This window comes from Hyla sarda, chromosome 1, assembly GCF_029499605.1.
Source record: "Hyla sarda isolate aHylSar1 chromosome 1, aHylSar1.hap1, whole genome shotgun sequence".
NCBI classification, from domain to species: Eukaryota; Metazoa; Chordata; class Amphibia; order Anura; family Hylidae; genus Hyla; species Hyla sarda.
Genome location: NC_079189.1, coordinates 206,565,569 through 206,586,480, shown reverse-complemented (window position 1 = coordinate 206,586,480; position 20,912 = coordinate 206,565,569). Strand labels below are relative to the sequence as shown.

General features: G+C 45.4%; 1 protein-coding gene across 3 annotated transcripts in view; it reads left to right on the top strand.

The window, feature by feature from the left end:
• The window catches only part of CCSER1 (coiled-coil serine rich protein 1), a 966,927-nt gene that overhangs the window by 348,228 nt on the left and 597,787 nt on the right, over positions 1-20,912 (top strand). For all 3 annotated transcript variants that reach the window (XM_056567568.1, XM_056567559.1, XM_056567578.1), the window contains exon 5: positions 14,159-14,285. In XM_056567568.1, coding sequence (XP_056423543.1) covers positions 14,159-14,285 — 127 coding nt within the window. The remainder of the gene's footprint in view (positions 1-14,158; positions 14,286-20,912) is intronic.

Sequence of the window (20,912 nt, the reverse complement as noted above, 5' to 3'; positions counted from 1 at the left end):
TGCTAACCTGCATGAACTCATTCATCTAGCCACTCGCATTGACATGCGTTTTTCCGAAAGGTGTCAGGAGCTCCGCCAGGATATGGACTTTGTTCGCACGAGGCGTTTTTTCTCCCCGGCTCCTCTCTCCTCTGGTCCTCTGCAATCCGTTCCTGTGCCTCCCGCCGTGGAGGCTATGCAAGTTGACCGGTCTCGCTTGACACCTCAAGAGAGGACACGACGCCGCATGGAGAATCTTTGCCTGTACTGTGCCGGTACCGAACACTTCCTGAAGTATTGTCCTATCCGTCCTCCCCACCTGGAAAGACGTACGCTGACTCCGCAAAAAAGGTGAGACAGTTCTTGATGTCAACTCTGCTTCTCCACGCCTTACTGTGCCTGTGCGGATATCTGCCTCTACCTTCTCCTTCTCTACTATGGCCTTCTTGGATTCCGGATCTGCAGGAAATTTTATTTTGGCCTCTCTCATCAACAGGTTCAACATCCCGGTGACCAGTCTCGCCAGACCCCTCTACATCAATTGTGTTAACAATGAAAGATTGGACTGTACCGTGCGTTACCGCACGGAGCCCCTCCTAATGTGCATCGGACCTCATCACGAAAAAATTGAGTTTTTGGTCCTCTCCAATTGCACTTCCGAAATTCTCCTTGGACTACCGTGGCTTCAACGCCATTCCCCAACCCTTGATTGGTCCACAGGAGAGATCAAGAGCTGGGGTACTTCTTGTTTCAAGGACTGTCTTAAACCGGTTCCCAGTACTCCCTGCCGTGACCCTGTGGGTCCCCCTGTAACCGGTCTCCCTTAGGCTTATATGGACTATGCTGACGTATTTTGCAAAAAACAAGCTGAGACTTTACCTCCTCACAGGCCTTATGACTGTCCTATTGACCTCCTCCCGGGCACTACTCCACCCCGGGGCAGAATTTATCCTCTGTCCGCCCCAGAGACTCTTGCTATGTCTGAATACATCCAGGAAAATTTAAAAAAGGGGTTTATCCGCAAATCCTCCTCTCCTGCCGGAGCTGGATTTTTCTTTGTGTCCAAAAAAGATGGCTCCCTACGTCCTTGTATTGATTACCGCGGACTTAATAAAATCACGGTAAAGAACCGCTACCCCCTACCTCTTATCTCAGAACTCTTTGATCGCCTTCAAGGTGCCCACATCTTTACCAAACTGGACTTAAGAGGTGCTTATAATCTCATCCGCATCAGGGAGGGGGACGAATGGAAAACTGCATTTAACACCAGAGATGGACACTTTGAGTATCTAGTCATGCCCTTTGGCCTGTGCAACGCCCCTGCCGTCTTCCAAGACTTTGTTAATGAAATTTTTCGTGATCTCTTATATTCCTGTGTTGTTGTGTATCTGGACGATATTCTGATTTTTTCTGCCAACTTAGAAGAACATCGCCAGCATGTCCGCATGGTTCTTCAGAGACTTCGAGACAATCAACTTTATGCCAAAATGGAGAAATGTCTGTTTGAATGTCAATCTCTTCCTTTCCTAGAATACTTGGTCTCTGGCCAGGGACTACAAATGGACCCAGATAAACTCTCTGCCGTCTTAGATTGGCCACGCCCCTCCGGACTCCGTGCTATCCAACGTTTTTTGGGGTTCGCCAATTATTACAGACAATTTATTCCACATTTTTCCACTATTGTGGCTCCTATCGTGGCTTTAACCAAGAAGAATGCCAATCCTAAGTCCTGGTCTCCCCAAGCGGAAGACGCATTTAAACGGCTCAAGTCTGCCTTTTCTTCTGCTCCCGTGCTCTCCAGACCTGACCCATCTAAACCCTTCCTATTGGAGGTTGATGCCTCCTCAGTGGGAGCTGGAGCGGTCCTTCTACAAAAAAATTCTTCCGGGCATGCTGTTACTTGTGGTTTTTTTTCTAGGACCTTCTCTTCGGCGGAGAGAAACTACTCCATCGGGGATCGAGAACTACTGGCCATTAAATTGGCACTTGAGGAATGGAGGCATCTGCTGGAGGGATCAAAATTTCCAGTTATCATTTACACCGATCACAAGAATCTCTCCTATCTCCAGTCTGCCCAACGGCTGAATCCTCGCCAGGCCAGGTGGTCGTTGTTCTTTGCCTGTTTTAACTTTGAAATTCATTTTCGCCCTGCCGACAAGAACATTAGGGCCGATGCTCTCTCTCGTTCCTCGGATGCCTCGGAAGTAGAGGTCTCTCCGCAACACATCATTCCTCCTGACTGTCTGATCTCCACTTCTCCAGTCTCCATCAGGCAAACTCCTCCAGGGAAGACCTTCGTTTCTCCACGCCAACGTCTCGGGATTCTCAAATGGGGTCACTCCTCCCACCTCGCAGGCCATGCGGGCATCAAAAAGTCCTTGCAACTCATCTCTCGTTTCTATTGGTGGCCGACTCTGGAGACGGATGTTGTTGATTTTGTGCGGGCCTGTACTGTCTGTGCCCGGGATAAGACTCCTCGCCAGAAGCCTGCTGGTCTCCTTCATCCTCTGCCTGTCCCCGAACAGCCTTGGTCTCTGATTGGTATGGACTTTATTACAGACTTACCCCCATCCCGTGGCAACACTGTTGTTTGGGTGGTCGTTGATCGATTTTCCAAGATGGCACATTTTATTCCTCTTCCTGGTCTTCCTTCAGCGCCTCAATTGGCAAAACAATTTTTTGTACACATTTTTCGTCTTCACGGTTTGCCCACGCAGATCGTCTCGGATAGAGGCGTCCAATTCGTGTCAAAATTCTGGAGGGCTCTCTGTAAACAACTCAAGATTAAATTAAAATAATCCGTAAAGAAGAGAAAAAGAAACCAGGGCAACTCACCAATTACGTAAACTTCAAGCTTCTTTATTGATCCATGAAGGGTATAAACTGTGCAAGACACGGGTGGACAAACAACAAGGGGACGTTCGTTCGGGGCTACGGTGCCGTTTCGCAAGATATGCTTCAACTGGCCCACATCGTCTTCCAGCCGGAAACACATTTAAATAACCCTCCCCTCCGTTGCCATAGAAATGAGCCAAACAAAAGGTAAGTGCAATTAAAAATGTTAAAAACAACTGTGTGATACTCCTAAGATATTCATTTAAATTAGTAGCGCACTGAGCTCAGTACGTTCATTAAGACCTAAAGGCCCCATTGCTTCTAACCGAAGAATCCATTTAGTTTCATTTTTTAACAGTATTTCTTCTTTATTTTTCCCAGCAATACCATGTTCGATCCTCTCAAGTCCGACAAAATGGAATCCGTATTTTTCTTTCGAATGAACTTCATTAATATGTTGAATAAATCTAGTGGCTCCGATGCCGGTTCTGAGGGATCGAACATGTTCGCGGATTCTGTGAAATAGGGGCCTCTTTGTCTTCCCAATATAAAATAGTTTACATTTACATACCAATGCGTACACTACATGAGAGGATCTACATGTAATACATTGTTTCACATTAATAGTATTACCTGCTAATTCTACAACTCTACATTTCATATTTAGAGAGCAAAATGAACATGAACCGCAACTAAAATTTCCTTTCGGGCGTAATTCAGACAACCAATTCTGCCTCGTTGCGTTTTTTCTTCTTTTCAATAAATCTCCAATTGTTTTCGTTTTTCTATATGTAACGATAGGTTTTTCACTAGTAGTTATTGCTATGTCAGCGTCCTCTTGTAGAATATACCAATTATTCGTAATAGCTTTTTTAACTATATTATTAATGGGAGTATTTGAAAAAGAAAAAACGCAACGTTTATTGTTAATTCTATCTTTCGTTTTCAGCAATACTTCTCTTGGTACTCGATCTATTTTCTTTCTTGCATCAAGAATTAAATTAAAGGGATACCCTCTCTGTTCCAAACGATATTGTAAATCATCTGCCTGTTTTTGAAACATTATGGGATTGCTGTTAATTCGTTTTAGTCTGACTAACTGACTATATGGGATACTATTTTTAACCTGGGGGGGATGGGATGAATGATAATGTAACAATGAATTTTTGGCAATCGATTTTCTAAAACCAGATGTCACTATATTGCTATCTACAATATCTATCTGTACATCCAGAAATTCAAGATGTTGATCTCCAAATACATATGTAAAAAACATGTTAACTCCATTCACTTGGTTGAGATATTCAACAAAGGCAGTAAATTCCTTCTCTGAACCGTCCCAAATGATAAAGAGATCGTCCACATATCTGAGAAAAAGTTTAATTTTACCAATAAAGGGGTTCTTGGATGTAAACACCCATTTGTCTTCCAACATGGAGAGAAAAATATTGGCATAAGCACAGGAGGTGGGAGACCCCATGGCTGTACCATGTGTCTAAGACACATGGTACAGCCATGGGGTCTCCCACCTCCTGTGCTTATGCCAATATTTTTCTCTCCATGTTGGAAGACAAATGGGTGTTTACATCCAAGAACCCCTTTATTGGTAAAATTAAACTTTTTCTCAGATATGTGGACGATCTCTTTATCATTTGGGACGGTTCAGAGAAGGAATTTACTGCCTTTGTTGAATATCTCAACCAAGTGAATGGAGTTAACATGTTTTTTACATATGTATTTGGAGATCAACATCTTGAATTTCTGGATGTACAGATAGATATTGTAGATAGCAATATAGTGACATCTGGTTTTAGAAAATCGATTGCCAAAAATTCATTGTTACATTATCATTCATCCCATCCCCCCCAGGTTAAAAATAGTATCCCATATAGTCAGTTAGTCAGACTAAAACGAATTAACAGCAATCCCATAATGTTTCAAAAACAGGCAGATGATTTACAATATCGTTTGGAACAGAGAGGGTATCCCTTTAATTTAATTCTTGATGCAAGAAAGAAAATAGATCGAGTACCAAGAGAAGTATTGCTGAAAACGAAAGATAGAATTAACAATAAACGTTGCGTTTTTTCTTTTTCAAATACTCCCATTAATAATATAGTTAAAAAAGCTATTACGAATAATTGGTATATTCTACAAGAGGACGCTGACATAGCAATAACTACTAGTGAAAAACCTATCGTTACATATAGAAAAACGAAAACAATTGGAGATTTATTGAAAAGAAGAAAAAACGCAACGAGGCAGAATTGGTTGTCTGAATTACGCCCGAAAGGAAATTTTAGTTGCGGTTCATGTTCATTTTGCTCTCTAAATATGAAATGTAGAGTTGTAGAATTAGCAGGTAATACTATTAATGTGAAACAATGTATTACATGTAGATCCTCTCATGTAGTGTACGCATTGGTATGTAAATGTAAACTATTTTATATTGGGAAGACAAAGAGGCCCCTATTTCACAGAATCCGCGAACATGTTCGATCCCTCAGAACCGGCATCGGAGCCACTAGATTTATTCAACATATTAATGAAGTTCATTCGAAAGAAAAATACGGATTCCATTTTGTCGGACTTGAGAGGATCGAACATGGTATTGCTGGGAAAAATAAAGAAGAAATACTGTTAAAAAATGAAACTAAATGGATTCTTCGGTTAGAAGCAATGGGGCCTTTAGGTCTTAATGAACGTACTGAGCTCAGTGCGCTACTAATTTAAATGAATATCTTAGGAGTATCACACAGTTGTTTTTAACATTTTTAATTGCACTTACCTTTTGTTTGGCTCATTTCTATGGCAACGGAGGGGAGGGTTATTTAAATGTGTTTCCGGCTGGAAGACGATGTGGGCCAGTTGAAGCATATCTTGCGAAACGGCACCGTAGCCCCGAACGAACGTCCCCTTGTTGTTTGTCCACCCGTGTCTTGCACAGTTTATACCCTTCATGGATCAATAAAGAAGCTTGAAGTTTACGTAATTGGTGAGTTGCCCTGGTTTCTTTTTCTCTTCTTTACGGATTATTTGCATTGGACTTTGCTATTACCAGTGAGCACCATCAGACGTGGTTAAGCCAGTAGAGGCATTGGATGTCAGGTGCTTATAATTAAGGAAGCAGTGCCGAGTTTGTTTCTTTCTACTATTGAATATTGTCAAGATTAAATTAAACTTCTCTTCTGCTTATCATCCTCAATCCAATGGGCAAGTAGAAATAATTAACCAGGTCCTGGGTGACTATTTACGGCATTTTGTTTCCTCCCGCCAGGATGACTGGGCAGATCTTCTACCATGGGCCGAATTCTCGTACAACTTCAGAGTCTCTGAATCTTCTGCTAAATCCCCATTTTTCGTGGTATACGGCCGTCACCCTCTTCCCCCCCTCCCTACTCCCTTGCCCTCTGGTTTGCCCGCTGTGGATGAAGTGACTCGTGATCTTTCCACCATATGGAAAGAGACCCAAAATTCTCTTTTACAGGCTTCATCTCGCATGAAAAAGTTTGCCGATAAGAAAAGAAGAGCTTCCCCCATTTTTGCTCCCGGAGACAAGGTATGGCTCTCCGCTAAATATGTCCGCTTCCGTGTCCCCAGTTACAAACTGGGACCACGCTATCTGGGTCCTTTCAAAATCTTGTGCCAAATTAATCCTGTCTCTTACAAACTTCTTCTTCCTCCTTCTCTTCGTATTCCCAATGCCTTTCATGTCTCTCTCCTTAAACCACTCATCATCAACCGTTTCTCTCCCAAACTTGTTTCTCCCACTCCTGTTTCCGGTTCTTCTGACATCTTCTCCGTGAAGGAGATACTGGCCTCCAAGACGGTCAGAGGGAAAAAATTTTTTTTGGTTGATTGGGAGGGCTGTGGTCCTGAAGAGAGATCCTGGGAACCTGAGGACAACATCCTAGACAAAAGTCTGGTCCTCAGGTTCTCAGGCTCCAAGAAGAGGGGGAGACCCAAGGGGGGGGTACTGTTACGCCGAGCGCCCCGGGTCCCCGCTCCTCCCCGGAGCGCTCGCAACATCCTCGCTACTGCAGCGCCCCGGTCCGATCTACTGACTGGGTGCGCTGCAATACCGCCTCCAGCCGGGATGCGATTCGCGATGCGGGTGGCGCCCGCTCGCGATGCGCACCCCGGCTCCCGTACCTGACTCGCTCTCCGTCGGTCCTGTCCCGGCGCGCGTGGCCCCGCTCCCTAGGGCGCGCGCGCGCCGGGTCTCTGCGATTTAAAGGGCCACTGCGCCACTGATTGGCGCAGTTGGTCTAATTAGTGTGTTCACCTGTGCACTCCCTATGTATACCTCACTTCCCCTGCACTCCCTCGCCGGATCTTGTTGCCATTGTGCCAGTGAAAGCGTTTCCTAGTGTGTTCCTAGCCTGTGTTCCAGACCTCCTGCCGTTGCCCCTGACTACGATCCTTGCTGCCTGCCCCGACCTTCTGCTACGTCCGACCTTGCTCTTGTCTACTCCCTTGTACCGCGCCTATCTTCAGCAGTCAGAGAGGTTGAGCCGTTGCTAGTGGATACGACCTGGTTACTACCGCCGCTGCAAGACCATCCCGCTTTGCGGCGGGCTCTGGTGAATACCAGTAGTAACTTAGAACCGGTCCACTAGCACGGTCCACGCCAATCCCTCTCTGGCACAGAGGATCCACCTCCTGCCAGCCGAATCGTGACAGTTGTTCTTTTCTGTCTAAGTGCTCTCTGATGACATGCGTCTCGGGAAACGCCTAGTTTAGAAGAGGTTTGCTATGGGGATTTGCTTGTAAACTGGGCGTTTCCCGAGACACGTGTCATCAGAGAACACTTAGACAGAAAAGAACAACCTTAACTTCAGAAGCTCAAAAGTACTGAAAGGATTAAGAAGTAATTTACAAATCTGTTTAACTTTCTGGAGCCAGTTGATATATCAAAAAAAGTTAAATCCTGGATAACCCCTTCAACTTTTAATAATATGCTTAGGATAAAATATATGGACCCAACATTTTTTTTTAAATCAAACAAAAGGAAAGGTGTGCAAAAAACACAATGTGCCACCTACACCACCAAGCACTGATGTGATGCAAAGACCTCTAAAAGGTGAAAGGGAACAACGTATGGTCCATTTTAACCGGTGGAGGAAAAAATTTCCCCTGTAAGGCCCTACTCTTGCATTATTAATTCCCTTCTTGCCAAGTGTTACTCCCCCTAAAAATGGTGGCCCCATACAGGAACCTCTACCTACTTCCACCTACAAACAATGCCATTTCCCAGGGTTTTTAGGTGAGAAAAGGGATTGGTTCCTGTGTGGGGCAGCCCTTTTAAAGAAGAGTGACACTTTCCTCGAAAAGGTGGAAGGGAACAACATATTGTCCATTGCAGCAGGTGGGGGTAAAAACTTCCCCTGTAAGGCCCTATTCTTTGCCCTATTAATTCCCTTCTTGGCAAGTGTTGCACACCCCAAAAAGGGCGGACCCACACAGGAAACTCTCTCTATTTCCATCTAAAAACCCTGGGAAATGGCAGTGTTTGTGGGGGGAAATAGGGAGATGTTCCTGTGTGGGGCCGCCCTTTTTATGACAAGTAATACTTGCCATGAAGGGAATTAATAATGCGAGAGTATGGCCTTACAGGGGAAGTTTTTACCCCCACTGGTTTTTACCCCCACTGGTCCACCTTTGCATCACAGCAATACTTTGTGGTGTAGGTGGCACATGGTGTTTTTTGCAAACCTTTCCTTTTGTTTGATTTAAAAAAAAACTATTTGGATACATATATTTTATCCTAAGAATATTATTAAAAGTTAAGTTTTGCGTAATGCTTATCCTCAATACTTACTTTTGGTCTAATGGGGAGGAATGTCTGTAACTGGGGAGTAGCTCCTTAAATATGTTTAGCACTATCCATATTTGTGAAGTGTTGGTGTGGCACCATGATCAATCTACTCTGATGCATCAGGCATTGGTGGGTGGAAATCCTGGCTGATCCATGCCTGATTCATCTTCACAAAGGTCAGTATCTCCACATTTTTTGTGGACAGATGAGTTCTCCTTGGGGTTACTATGGCCCCTGCCACACTAAACACCCACTCTGATGGCACACTACTGGCCAGGCAGGACAGCTTATCCAGGGAAAACTCTGGTAGTTGCGGCCACAAATCAAGCTTGTCTGCCCAGAAGTCCAGGGGATCTTCAAGGTGTGTTGGCATGGTCATGTCAAGGTATGCCACCACCTGCGTGTTCAGGTCCTGCTCCAGGTCTACCTGCTGCTGATGAGTTGCTTCACTATGCAGGTGAAGAAAGCTACTCATCAGCAACTGTAGACTCAGGCTGCTGCTGCTGATGGAGCTGGTACTGCTCCTGTTACCCCACTCCTCACCAGCAACCATGGCAGTGGAAGGTGAGTGCTGAGGGCCCCACAAATAAGACCTGCAAGAGGATGGACGATGGCGCAGATAGGCATCAGCCAACTGACAATGTAGGATGTCTCTGTAGAAGGTCAATTTGTTCTCCCTCTCAGTGGGTGTAAAAAAGGCCCTGGAAGCAAGGGTCCAATAAGGTGGAAAGCCCAAAGTCCTCCTGCTGCCGAATGATGACAATTCAGCGGTCACTATGCAAGTAAGTGAGCATGCATCGTGCCGTTTGTGCGAGTGACTCGGAGGGACTCCCTGCCTCCATCTAGATTGCCTACTGCCACGGTGTGTCTGGTCCTCTGTCTCGCCTTCCTCATAACCCTCTAGCTCCTCTAGCTGCTCCTGCCCCTCCTCAGAAGACTTGAAAAACTGCCCATTTTGCAAATCCTAAACTGTGCTCCACTGTGCCCTTCCCCTTCTTCCTCCAGTTCAGCCCCCACAGGGCTCATGTGGCCATCAGATGTAGGCGCCACGTCTCCATTGTCCTGACCAGCCACGGTTTCCAACATGTGTTGCAGAAAATAAATCAGTGGAATTACATTTTTCATCCCATAAACCTGGCAACTGACTAATAATGTGGCTTCCTCAAAGGGCCTGAGCAAACGGCAGGTGTCACATATTGTTACGCCGAGCGCTCCGGGTCCCCGCTCCTCCCCGGAGCGCTCGCTACACTCTCTCCGCTGCAGCGCTCCGGTCAGATCCACTGACCCGGGGCGCTGCGATTCTGCTGCCAGCCGGGATGCGATTCACGATGCGGGTAGCGCCCGCTCGCGATGCGCACCCCGGCTCCCGTACCTGACTCGCTCTCCCTCGGTCCTGTCCCGGCGCGCGCGGCCCCGCTCCCTAGGGCGCGCGCGCGCCGGGTCTTTGCGATTTAAAGGGCCACTGCGCCGCTGATTGGCGCAGTGATTCCAATTAGTGTCTTCACCTGTGCACTTCCCTATATCACCTCACTTCCCCTGCACTTCCCTGCCGGATCTTGTTGCCATTGTGCCAGTGAAAGCGTTCCTTGTATGTTCCTAGCCTGTGTTCCTGACCTCCTGCCGTTGCCCCTGACTACGATCCTTGCTGCCTGCCCCGACCTTCTGCTACGTCCGACCTTGCTTCTGTCTACTCCCTTGTACCGCGCCTATCTTCAGCAGCCAGAGAGGTTGAGCCGTTGCTAGTGGATACGACCTGGTCACTACCGCCGCAGCAAGACCATCCCGCTTTGCGGCGGGCTCTGGTGAAAACCAGTAGTGACTTAGAACCGATCCACTAGCACGGTCCACGCCAATCCCTCTCTGGCACAGAGGATCCACTACCTGCCAGCCGGCATCGTGACACATATGAGCTGCCACTGGATGACATTGAAGTTACACAGGGGAGTCCCCCTATCCGCTTGGATCATCAAGAAATCGGTGATGGCTTTTCTCTGTTCATATACTCAGTTCAATATATGGAGGGTGGAATGCCAATGGGTGAAAATGTCGCAAATCAGACTGTGTTGGGGGATGCCATTCTGACGCTGCAGCTCAAGGAGGGTGTGCATTGTGGTGTACGAGTGGCTGAAGTGCATGCAAAGTTTCCTTTCCATTGTTAGGATGTTTTGCCAATGGGGGGAACACTTCAGGAATTGCTTGACAAACAGATTGAACACGTGTGCATTGCACGGCGCATGTCTTAGGCTTCCTTATCGCAGTGCTCTTCCCGTTGTCAGTCACCGTGGTTCCCATTTCCAGTTTTTGTGGAGTAAGCCATGATTTGATTTCTTGATGAATGACTTTTAGCAGTTCCTCCCCTGTGTGACTCCTTTCGCCAAGGCAAACCATGTGAAGAACAGTGTGACACTGCCGTGCCCTGCACACATGGTATGCTGGAGGGGCACTGAGACTTGTCCGTGCAGTGGAGGCTGAGGACATGGTGGAGGATGAGGAGGCAGAGTCGCACACTGTCACAAGACTAACGGCCTGAGAGCGTGGAGGCGGAAGCGGCGTGGCCTTTCCAAGTTGCTGTTGTGGCTGTGCAGGAATCACATTCACCCAGTGGGCCATAAAGGACATGTATTGTCCCTGACCGTAGTTACAGCTCCACACGTCGGTACTGCTGTGCACGTTGGTACACACCGACAGGCTCAAGGACTGGCCCAAAAATTGTGCAGGGCTGGTACTGCCTTCTTCGCAAAGAAATGACGGCTTGGGACTTTCCACCTCGGCTCGGCACAAGCCATTAGTTCTCTGAAAGGTGCAGAGTCCACCACTTGAAAAGGGAGGGACTGCAGCACGAGCTACTAGGACAGGAGCACATTCAATCTCTGCGCTGTTCGATGAGTGGGCGAATACTGTGGTCTCTTGTACATGGCTTCGCCGATGGATTGCTGGCAGAATGATTGACTCGAAGTAGGAGGAGCAAGAGCATCTGGAGCGACAGAAGACGAGTATGGCACACAGCTCCCTTCAGCTGAGGTGATGGAGCTTTGGCTGGCTGAAACAGGGAGTGGCATGCCACTGGGGGATGCAGCAGGCTGGACCACCACATTGGAGACACAATTCACCCAGGCCGCTTTATGGTGACACTGCATATGCTGACACAGAGCCATGGTGCCAACATTGGGACCCTGGCACGCTTCACCTTCTGATGACACATCTTGCATGTGGCCAGGTTAACATCCTTCGGATGCTTGATGAAAAACTGCCAAAACGCAGAGTAGCTGATTTTCCCACCAACAGTTTGCACTGATTGACCACTACTGCTGCCGACTCCAGGGGGGAAGGGGACTGCTCTTGTGCCATACCAACTGAGGGTTGTGTCTGAGGAACCTGCCGACTGTTGACTGGGGGTGTCAGATGTCACTTGTGATGAAGTTGATGACCGTGTTAACCAATCATTGACGGCAGATGGGTTGCTGGTGGAGACACAAAGGCTAGCTGATACCAGGAGGTCAAGCCTCTTGCTGCGACTCCTGCAGCCACTTGCCCCTAGTCTGCTGTAACCTCTGCCTGATAAATTTAGGCCCCTGCCACTCCTCTGTGCACGTCCTGGCACTTCTCTGCCTGACATATTTAGTGCGTATAAAACAGTATTTGTCTACAACACCAGCAGGTGTGTGCTTTTGGCTGGCCTTTCACATTATCTTCACCCTTAAGACTTTAACAGGAACAAAATGGTACACCACTTAAATGTATGTATGCGGTATGCACTTATGAGGGGAGGACGATGTGCTCCAGTATGCTTAAAACAGTATTTGTCTACAACACCAGCAGGTGTTTACTTTTGGCTGGCCTTTCACAGTATCTAGGTCCTTAAGACTTTAACATGAACAAAATAATACACCACTTAGATGTACGTATGTGGTATGCACTTATGAGGGGAGGACAATGTACTCCAGTATGCTTAAACAGTACAGTAAATAATCACTAGCACAGTGCTCTCTGCTGACATCTCTGTCCATTTTAAGAACTGTCCAGAGTAGGATAAAATCCCCATAACAAACATATGCTGCTCTGGACAGTTCCCAAAATAGACAGAGATGTCAGCAGAGAGCACTGTGTTCCAAAAAGAAAATAATTTGCTCTGTATTATTCAGCAGCTAATAAGTACAGGAAGAATTAAGATTTTGTAATAGAAGTAATTTACTAATCTGTTTAACCTTCTGGCACCAGTTGATAAAAAAAAAAAAAAAAAAGTTTTCCACCACAGTAACCATTTAAGACTTTAACAGGAACAAAATAGTACACCACTTAGATGTACATATGTGGTATGCATTTATGAAGGGAGGGCAATGCACTCCAGTACGCTTAAAATGGTACACCACTTAGATGTACGCACAGGTTACACTTAATAGAGGACAATATGCTTTTAGGTCTCTACTCACCCTAACTGGCTGGCTACTATTACCTTTTCAGTTTTTGTACACACCAGTGGTGCAGCACACAGTCGCTGTGTATTACATCCAAAATTGCACTTTCTCTCTCAACCTCACTCCCTCCCTATCAGTGCTTCTAGGATGGATTTGGGCTTGAGGTGAATCGCTGCTGTAAAAAAGCTTTTCTAAGCAACATACTGCTCTCTGTCCCTCTCTCTGCAATAGAATGCTGATGTGAATTGAAGGTCAATCACTGCTGTAAAAATGCTTTTCTGTGCTACACACACTGCTGTCTGTCCCTCCCTCTCTCTCTCTCTCTCTCTCTCTCTCTCTCTCTCTCTCTCTCTCTCTCTCTCTCTCTCTCTCTGCAATAAAAGGCTGAACTGACTGGCCGCAAGATAGCTGCCGATTATATTGGGCTGTGATATCTGAGGGGTGATTTGCTGCTGATAGGCTGCATGCTGCATGTAATTTAGGGTCATCCCGTTGACCCTTGTTCCCGCCTTCCCAGGATTCCTTGCCCCATGTCCTCACATGTGGATACGCCATTTTAGATCCCGTTGATATTCGCATTCATTATGAATCAAATTTTTCATGAAATTCGTAACAAATTCCATTTGCTATTGCCTAACTTTCACTATTGAAAAGCACGATTACCAAGCTGGAAGGATCTTTATCTGGAAATTCCTCTTGAGCACACCAGTACCCAATACCCTGATCAGGTATGATCCTTCTTCTCCTGGGAAATTTTCCTCTGGGAAAGACAGGCATCTTGCACCTAGAACACTTTGGTTCCCATGGTGAACCAGATTCTAATGTGCAGAACCTTATGAAACCTTGACTGTGTGACCAAATGTGACACATGGACCACTCTTGCCTATGCTCCCTAGAGCAGCAGTCTGTAGGTTTCGCAACCTGTTCTCTAACCAACCCATGCCACTAGACTAGTAGATCATATCAGAACGGACACCACATCCTGGGCACAGGACATTCCCTTTATTGTACTACCTATATTATTGGCTAGAACAGTTACATTCTGGTAGGAATTTTATTCTGTCATTCCATTCTGAATAAAAAAAAAAATGTATGTATTTTCTCATTGCAGTATGTCGAGAAGATTCCTACCAGTCCATAGTATCATGTTCAGCAGTAGCACTTTCCCACATGGAACATGCAAGTGAAACATATAAATCTAAAGACGAAGAACCAAAAGTGTCTGAAACTACACAAAGGTAAGTGATTCATCATTTAAAATACCACTGTGTACAGTATTTAAAGATTTTAAAGTAATCTGAATACTTAATATTTTACATATCTAAATATACTTATTAAATATATGCCTTTATAGACTCTCGTTCTTGTACCCAAAGTTTTCTCTACCTGCCCATCATTTGTTGACAATAGAGATGCACAAGCTGTTCTATATGAAACTTTTATGTGGTCTGGATTCATATTTCATATGGACTGATTTTAGTGAAGGGAAAACACATTGTTATACCAGAGAAATGATGAGTTACGAGTCAGCAGATATCATCAGTCTGTATGTAGGCAATAACATTACGGTTGTCAGTTTGCTTTGTCTAGTGAACAAAACTGAACACAGTTGGTAAATAAGATGTGTTTATGTGTGTAACATATCGGATATTGCAGGCACATACAGTACTTCAATATTTGTAAATAACAAAATAATAATAATCCTTTTTTTTTTATAACTTTGTTGATCCCAATATCTAAAAATGTATTTACTTATTTTGATATCTGAGATACACAAATGCCTTTCAATTATTTTTCTGATATTTTTCTCAAACTAAAAATGTTATATATTTTTTTTTTTTTGGCTTATGGTGTATTCACACATACAAGTGTTACAAAGCCACATGCATTTTTAGCAATAATTCTCACATTTGAATGTGCTTTATTATTCAGTTTTAAAGGTGAAACACATTAAAAGCATGTCAACACTACATTACATTACCCATATGCGATTTTACCCTCTATACTGTGTATCAGTGGTTCTCATTCTATGTTGACCCATCTTAGTAACATTATAATGCTTGTACAGCACTACAATGCTATATATTTATATAATTGCACTTAGGTGTATAATAGTTTACAGAATTGTATACCTATTAAGTTGTTTTATGTCATATTATTTATTTAGTTGATGCTTTCATTACTGTACTGTTGTTACTGTACACACATTTTTAAGTGTACACAGACAGACCTTCACGCTGCCAGAAACCTCAATAACATGGAAAAATCTTTAAAAAATACTGACCCATCTATAGCACTGTTTTCTTAAAGTGTAACTGTCACCTTCATACAGGGTACAGAGATCCACACCTCAACAGTTGGGGATCATTCAATGGGATATTCCATCTATTACTAGCACCAGCAAAGCAAGCCAGTGCTAGGACTGTTCTGAAATGGGCCATCTCGGTAAATGACAAAGCATTTCAGAGAAGATTCCCCTGAAAGAATGAATATGTTCCAAAATGTGAATGGTGTAGCAGAATCCTATTGAGAACAACAGGAGGCTGCTGCAATATAGTTTACAAGCTGAGTTCCAGAGTGTAATTCCACTCAGAAAATCTGTAGTGTGAATGGGACCTTAAAATATAAGGAAATGGGACAGATGGTACCTTTACTTACAGTGGCATTCTTTACTGATACTTAGAATGATACCAAGACATCTTATCCCCTATTTAAAGGATAGGGGATAAGATGTCTGATTGTGGGGGTCCTGCCTCTGGGGACCCCGTAATCTCGGCTGCAGCACCCCAGACATCCAGTGCACGGAGCGAAATTCGCTCCGTGTTGGATGAATGGCGATGTGGGGCGGAGGCTTGTGACGTCATGGTCTCGCTCCACTCATGACATCATGGCCATGCCCCCTCAATGCAAGTCTATGGGAGGGGGAGTGATGGCCAACAAGCAACCTCCCATAGACTTGCTTTGAGGGGACGTGGCCGCGAAGTCACGAGCAGAGCGAGACCTCCTTTGGATAAGGGATAAGATGTCTAGGGGTACCACTTGAAGGCATTCTTACATTCACTTTCTATGAATTTGCCATCTGCTAGATATTTGCTGCAAGGCTCTACTACTCTTTCAGTAAAATAATGTTTTCTCATACATCTTTTTTAACCCTTTAACAGATTTGAAGGTTTTGACCATGTCCCCCTTTACTTCTTTTCTCTAGGCTGTACATGTTTGGGTAGGATTTTGGGAGGGATTTACGCTGCAAATCCACTGGTGAAGGCCCACTCTATGCTGGCTTTACATGTGCCTGCTCCTAGTGGCAATACGCCGCTACCAGCAGGCACACTGCGATGTGCGAGTCGCAGTATACTTGCACATCGTGGGAGCTCTCTGCCTAGCTCAGAGCAGGGAGAGCGGCCGTGATGTGCGAGTACGCCCCGCACATCGCTGCACTGTGTCTGCTTGTAGCGGCGTATTGCCACTACCAGCAGACACATATAAAGCCAGCATAGAGTGGGGCCTTCACCAGCGGATCCACAGCTAAATACGCTGTGAAAATCCGCCTGTGTGAACGTAACCTAAGGGTACATTCCCACCTGGCGTATTTTGCTGCGTATTTGCTGCTGCATATTTTCCTACCCATTGACTTCAATGGGAAAATAAAATATGCAGCAGCAAATACGCAGCAAATACGCAGCAAATACGCCAGGTGGGAACCTACCCTAAATTCCCCAGCATCTTTGTAGCCTGAGGCTTGCCCGATACTCAGGAGACAAATTTGTCGGAAGTCTAATAGACTTGCTTTTGCAGAGGTCAAGTCTTGGGCTACAAAGTTGCAGAGAGAATTAAACCCTGCCACTGGACCAATATCGCAGTTACTCTTTAAAAGTTTTATTTAGCCTGTCCTGGACCTGTTCTATTTTTGTCATCTCTTTTTTGTTGATGAGGTCTCCAGAAATGAACACATAAGACCTAATGTGTTTCAAATGTAAATAAATCAGAAGATAGAAGAGAACATAAATGTTAATAAAATGCTTTTCCTCTAATGATGAAAATGAAAAATGAATCTGTCTACCTCCGGTTGGAGCATTGAATATTCTGATCAATCCAAACTGTGAGCAAACACAGGCAAACAGTTTGGAAATGTCAACAGATAAAAAAGCAGCAATGACTGTCCCAGGCTAAAGATCACATCATATATTCTAGTTATATGCAAGAATAATGTGGAAGTTAATAGGACAAAAACGATGAATTGTGAAATAATTGATGACTTTCTCTTTTTATCTGGCCTGTATGATCATAAATGCATGTGGAACTTTTCTGTCTCGGCTGAGAAAGGACTGAGAAGTGTTCATTTCAGTTTTATTACTGAACTTAATAACTTATGAGACTATTATTTAGGAAGGAGGAACTTCAGGATATATTTATAGCATTTAATAAATGTCATATACAGATGTAGCCAGCATCATCTTGATCTCTGATGCATTAAGATATTGTACTGCACTCCAGAAGCTGAGATATGTTATCCTAACTTGTTGCACAAAACCGGGCCGAAGAATATGAAGGACTCATCTATCTTTGTTATAGAAGTAGACCAGTGCTATGCATGAAGCATTACAGCTTTTAGAGTTTAAGATTTGGGGCCCAGCATCTTCATGTTACGCCACTGGGTGTAATGTCCAGTGCCAATTAGCCTGATTGTGACATCAAAAATGTACCTGTCGTTAACAAAAACTTTTTATATAATGTAGATAATTTGTAATATACATTGGTTAAAAAATTGTATTTTTTGGGGGGGAAAAAATACTGTCCCTACCGCTATTTCCTGTGTGTCTCTATGAGAAGCCCAAATACAGGAAGTGAAGGCAGGACAAGCAGGGCTCTTTGCAGGCTCCTGGCTCGTCAATCATCCTGATGTGTTACCTGGGAGCATGTCAGAGAGCCTCACTGCACAGAGCCCTGCTTGTCCTCAGTGCACAGAGCCCTGTTTGTCCTCAATGTACAGAGCCCTGCTTGTCCTCAGTGCACAGAGCCCTGCTTGTCCTCAGTGCACAGAGCCCTGCTTGTCCTCAGTGCACAGAGCCCTGCTTGTCCTCACTGCACAGAGCCCTGCTTGACCTCAGTGCACAGAGCCCTGCTTGTCCTCAGTGTACAGAGTCCTGCTTTTCTTCAGTGCACAGAGCCCTGCTTGTCCTCAGTGCACAGAGCCCTGCTTGTCCTCAGTGCACAGAGCCCTGCTTGTCCTCAGTGCACAGAGCCCTGCTTGTCCTCAGTGCACAGAGCCCTGTTTGTCCTCAGTTCACAGAGCCCTGCTTGTCCTCAGTGCAGAGCCCTGCTTGTACTCTTGTCCTCAATGCACAACGTCCGGCTTTCCTCAGTGTACAGAGCCCTACTTGTCCTCACTGCACAGAGCCCTGCTTGTCCTCAGTGCACAGAACCCTGCTTGTCCTCAGTGTACAGAGCCCTGCTTGTCCTCAGTGTACAGAGCCCTGCTTGTCCTCAGTGTACAGAGCCCTGCTTGTTCTCAGTGTACAGAGCCCTGCTTGTTCTCAGTGTACAGAGCCCTGCTTGTCCTCAGTGTACAGAGCCCTTCTTGTCCTCAGTGCACAGAGCCCTGCTTGTCCTCAGTGTACAGAGTCCTGCTTGTCCTCAGTGCACAGAACCCTGCTTGTCCTCAGTGTACAGAGTCCTGCTTGTCCTCTGTGCACAGAACCCTGCTTGTCCTCCGTGTACAGAGCCCTGCTTGTCCTCAGTGCACAGAGCCATGCTTATCCTCACTGCACAGAGCCCTGCTTGTCCACCCACAAGACACAGAGACACCCACATGACAGGTACACTTTAATTGCTTTGGAGCCCTGAAGACAAGGGCCACTGCTACCTTAAAATAAAGAAATCATTGGTTTCTTTTTTTTATGCAATATTGCAAATAAGATATCAGGGAAAAGGGGAATCCTTAGTGAACCTGTCCCCTGAAGAAAAGCTATATGACAGGAATCATAACTAGCAGAAGTTTTGTTTAAAATTGTTCTATTGAAATTGAACCATTTACCTTAAAACACCTAGAAATTGTAAGAGACAGACTTTATTTTTACGCACTTTTGGCTTCATGAAAAAATATAAGTGAAAATTCAGGACCAGAGATATAACTTGACACATGCTGTTCTTTCTTACCTTATCTGTCCCCTTTTCTATAATTGTAGTCTGGATATTGTCCTGCAATTTATGAAGCACAGATGGTTCTGTCTGCAGTCTAGTGTTGAGATTACACAGTCATTCACTCCATCAACATCTGTTCTGAAGACTGCTGATGAAAGAAAATAAAATAGGGAAGATCTAAAGTAAAGAAACCTAAGATTGTTCTTCCTATGATCTCTTTATTTTTATTGACCTAAAGTGGACCTGTCACATTGAACATGTTGCCCTATCTGCTGGCAGTGTGATGAAGAGCAGGACATGCTGAGCAGATTGATACATAGCATGGTAGGAAGAAATTCTCAACTTTGTCTAAATCCCAACATAAAGTTCTGTGTGTGGTTTCTACTTCTATCGACAGGAAAAACACACACAAAATGCCACAAAGATCTCGTTTTCAATGTTATTGGACTTCTGATCCCTGTATGTAGCATGATACCTCTGTAAATCTTTATATGAAGGATTATTATTACCACACTACAGAATTTCCGTGGACAATCCTGCCATTGCTTTCAATTTGATTATGTGGCTTCGCTCACACATCAGAAGGTCTGTAGCAGAACTTCCCATGCGGAATTGGATTCTGCTGAAAGAATGAACATGTAGCACAGGACTGCACTATACAGTGAACCCCCGACTTACGATGGCCCCGACATACGATAACTTCAACATGCGATGGCCTCTCAGAGGCCATCGCATGTTGAAGGCATCATCAACATACGATGCTTTTGTATGTCGGGGCCATCGCATAAACGGCTATCCGGCAGCGCAGACTGCTTCAGCTGCCACCGGATAGCTGTTTACGGTGCCCCGTGTGGTCCGCTGACGATCACTTACCTGTCCTTGGGGCTCCGGCGCGTCCTCCTCCCCTGCATCGTCGGTGCTCTCCATCGTCGTCATCATGTCGCTGCGCACGCCGTCCCGTCATCCAATAGGAGCGGCGTGCATTTCGACGTGATGGCGGCGACGGAGAGCGAGGATGCCGGGGAAGCAGAGGCCTTGCCGGAGCGTCGGGGACACCCCGGGGACGCGGCGAAAGCGATGGGAGGCGACATCCAGGGCAGCGGTGATGAGCGGTGACGGTCTGGAGAGGCGGGAAACGTAAGTATAACCTCCAATACCAGTGGTCTTCAACCTGCGGACCTCTAGATGTTGCAAAACTACAACTCCCATCATGCCCGGACAGCCGTTGGCTGTCCGGGCATGCTGGGTGTTGTAGGTTTGCAATATCTGGAGGTCCGCAGGTTGTAGACCACTGTCCTATAATTTACATTGCACGGATCCCTCAACATATGATGGTTTCAACAAATGATGGTTCATTTGGAATGGATTACCATCGTATGTTGAGGGACCACTGTAATCTATAGGATAGTGCTCATGCCCAAGACAGTGCTGCAAACTTTTAGCATTTATTGCTCCCACCATTTGGTTTCACTTTAAGGTGCTGGTTAACAAGTCTCGACTAAGCGCAAAAGGTAGCAGTGTCATTTACTCTGGCCCACATAGGTCCGTATGGTGTAGAAGGATCTGATGCACCCAGTGACACTTGTGGGAAGAGAAAGTGTCAAAGTATACATTGGCTTATCCTGACCCGTGGCACCTGAAGGAAGGCAGGGCCCTGGCCTCCTCAGATCTTTCTGACACAGGCAGACATATTGGGATTCTCCCCAATGGTCAAGATCCCCAGC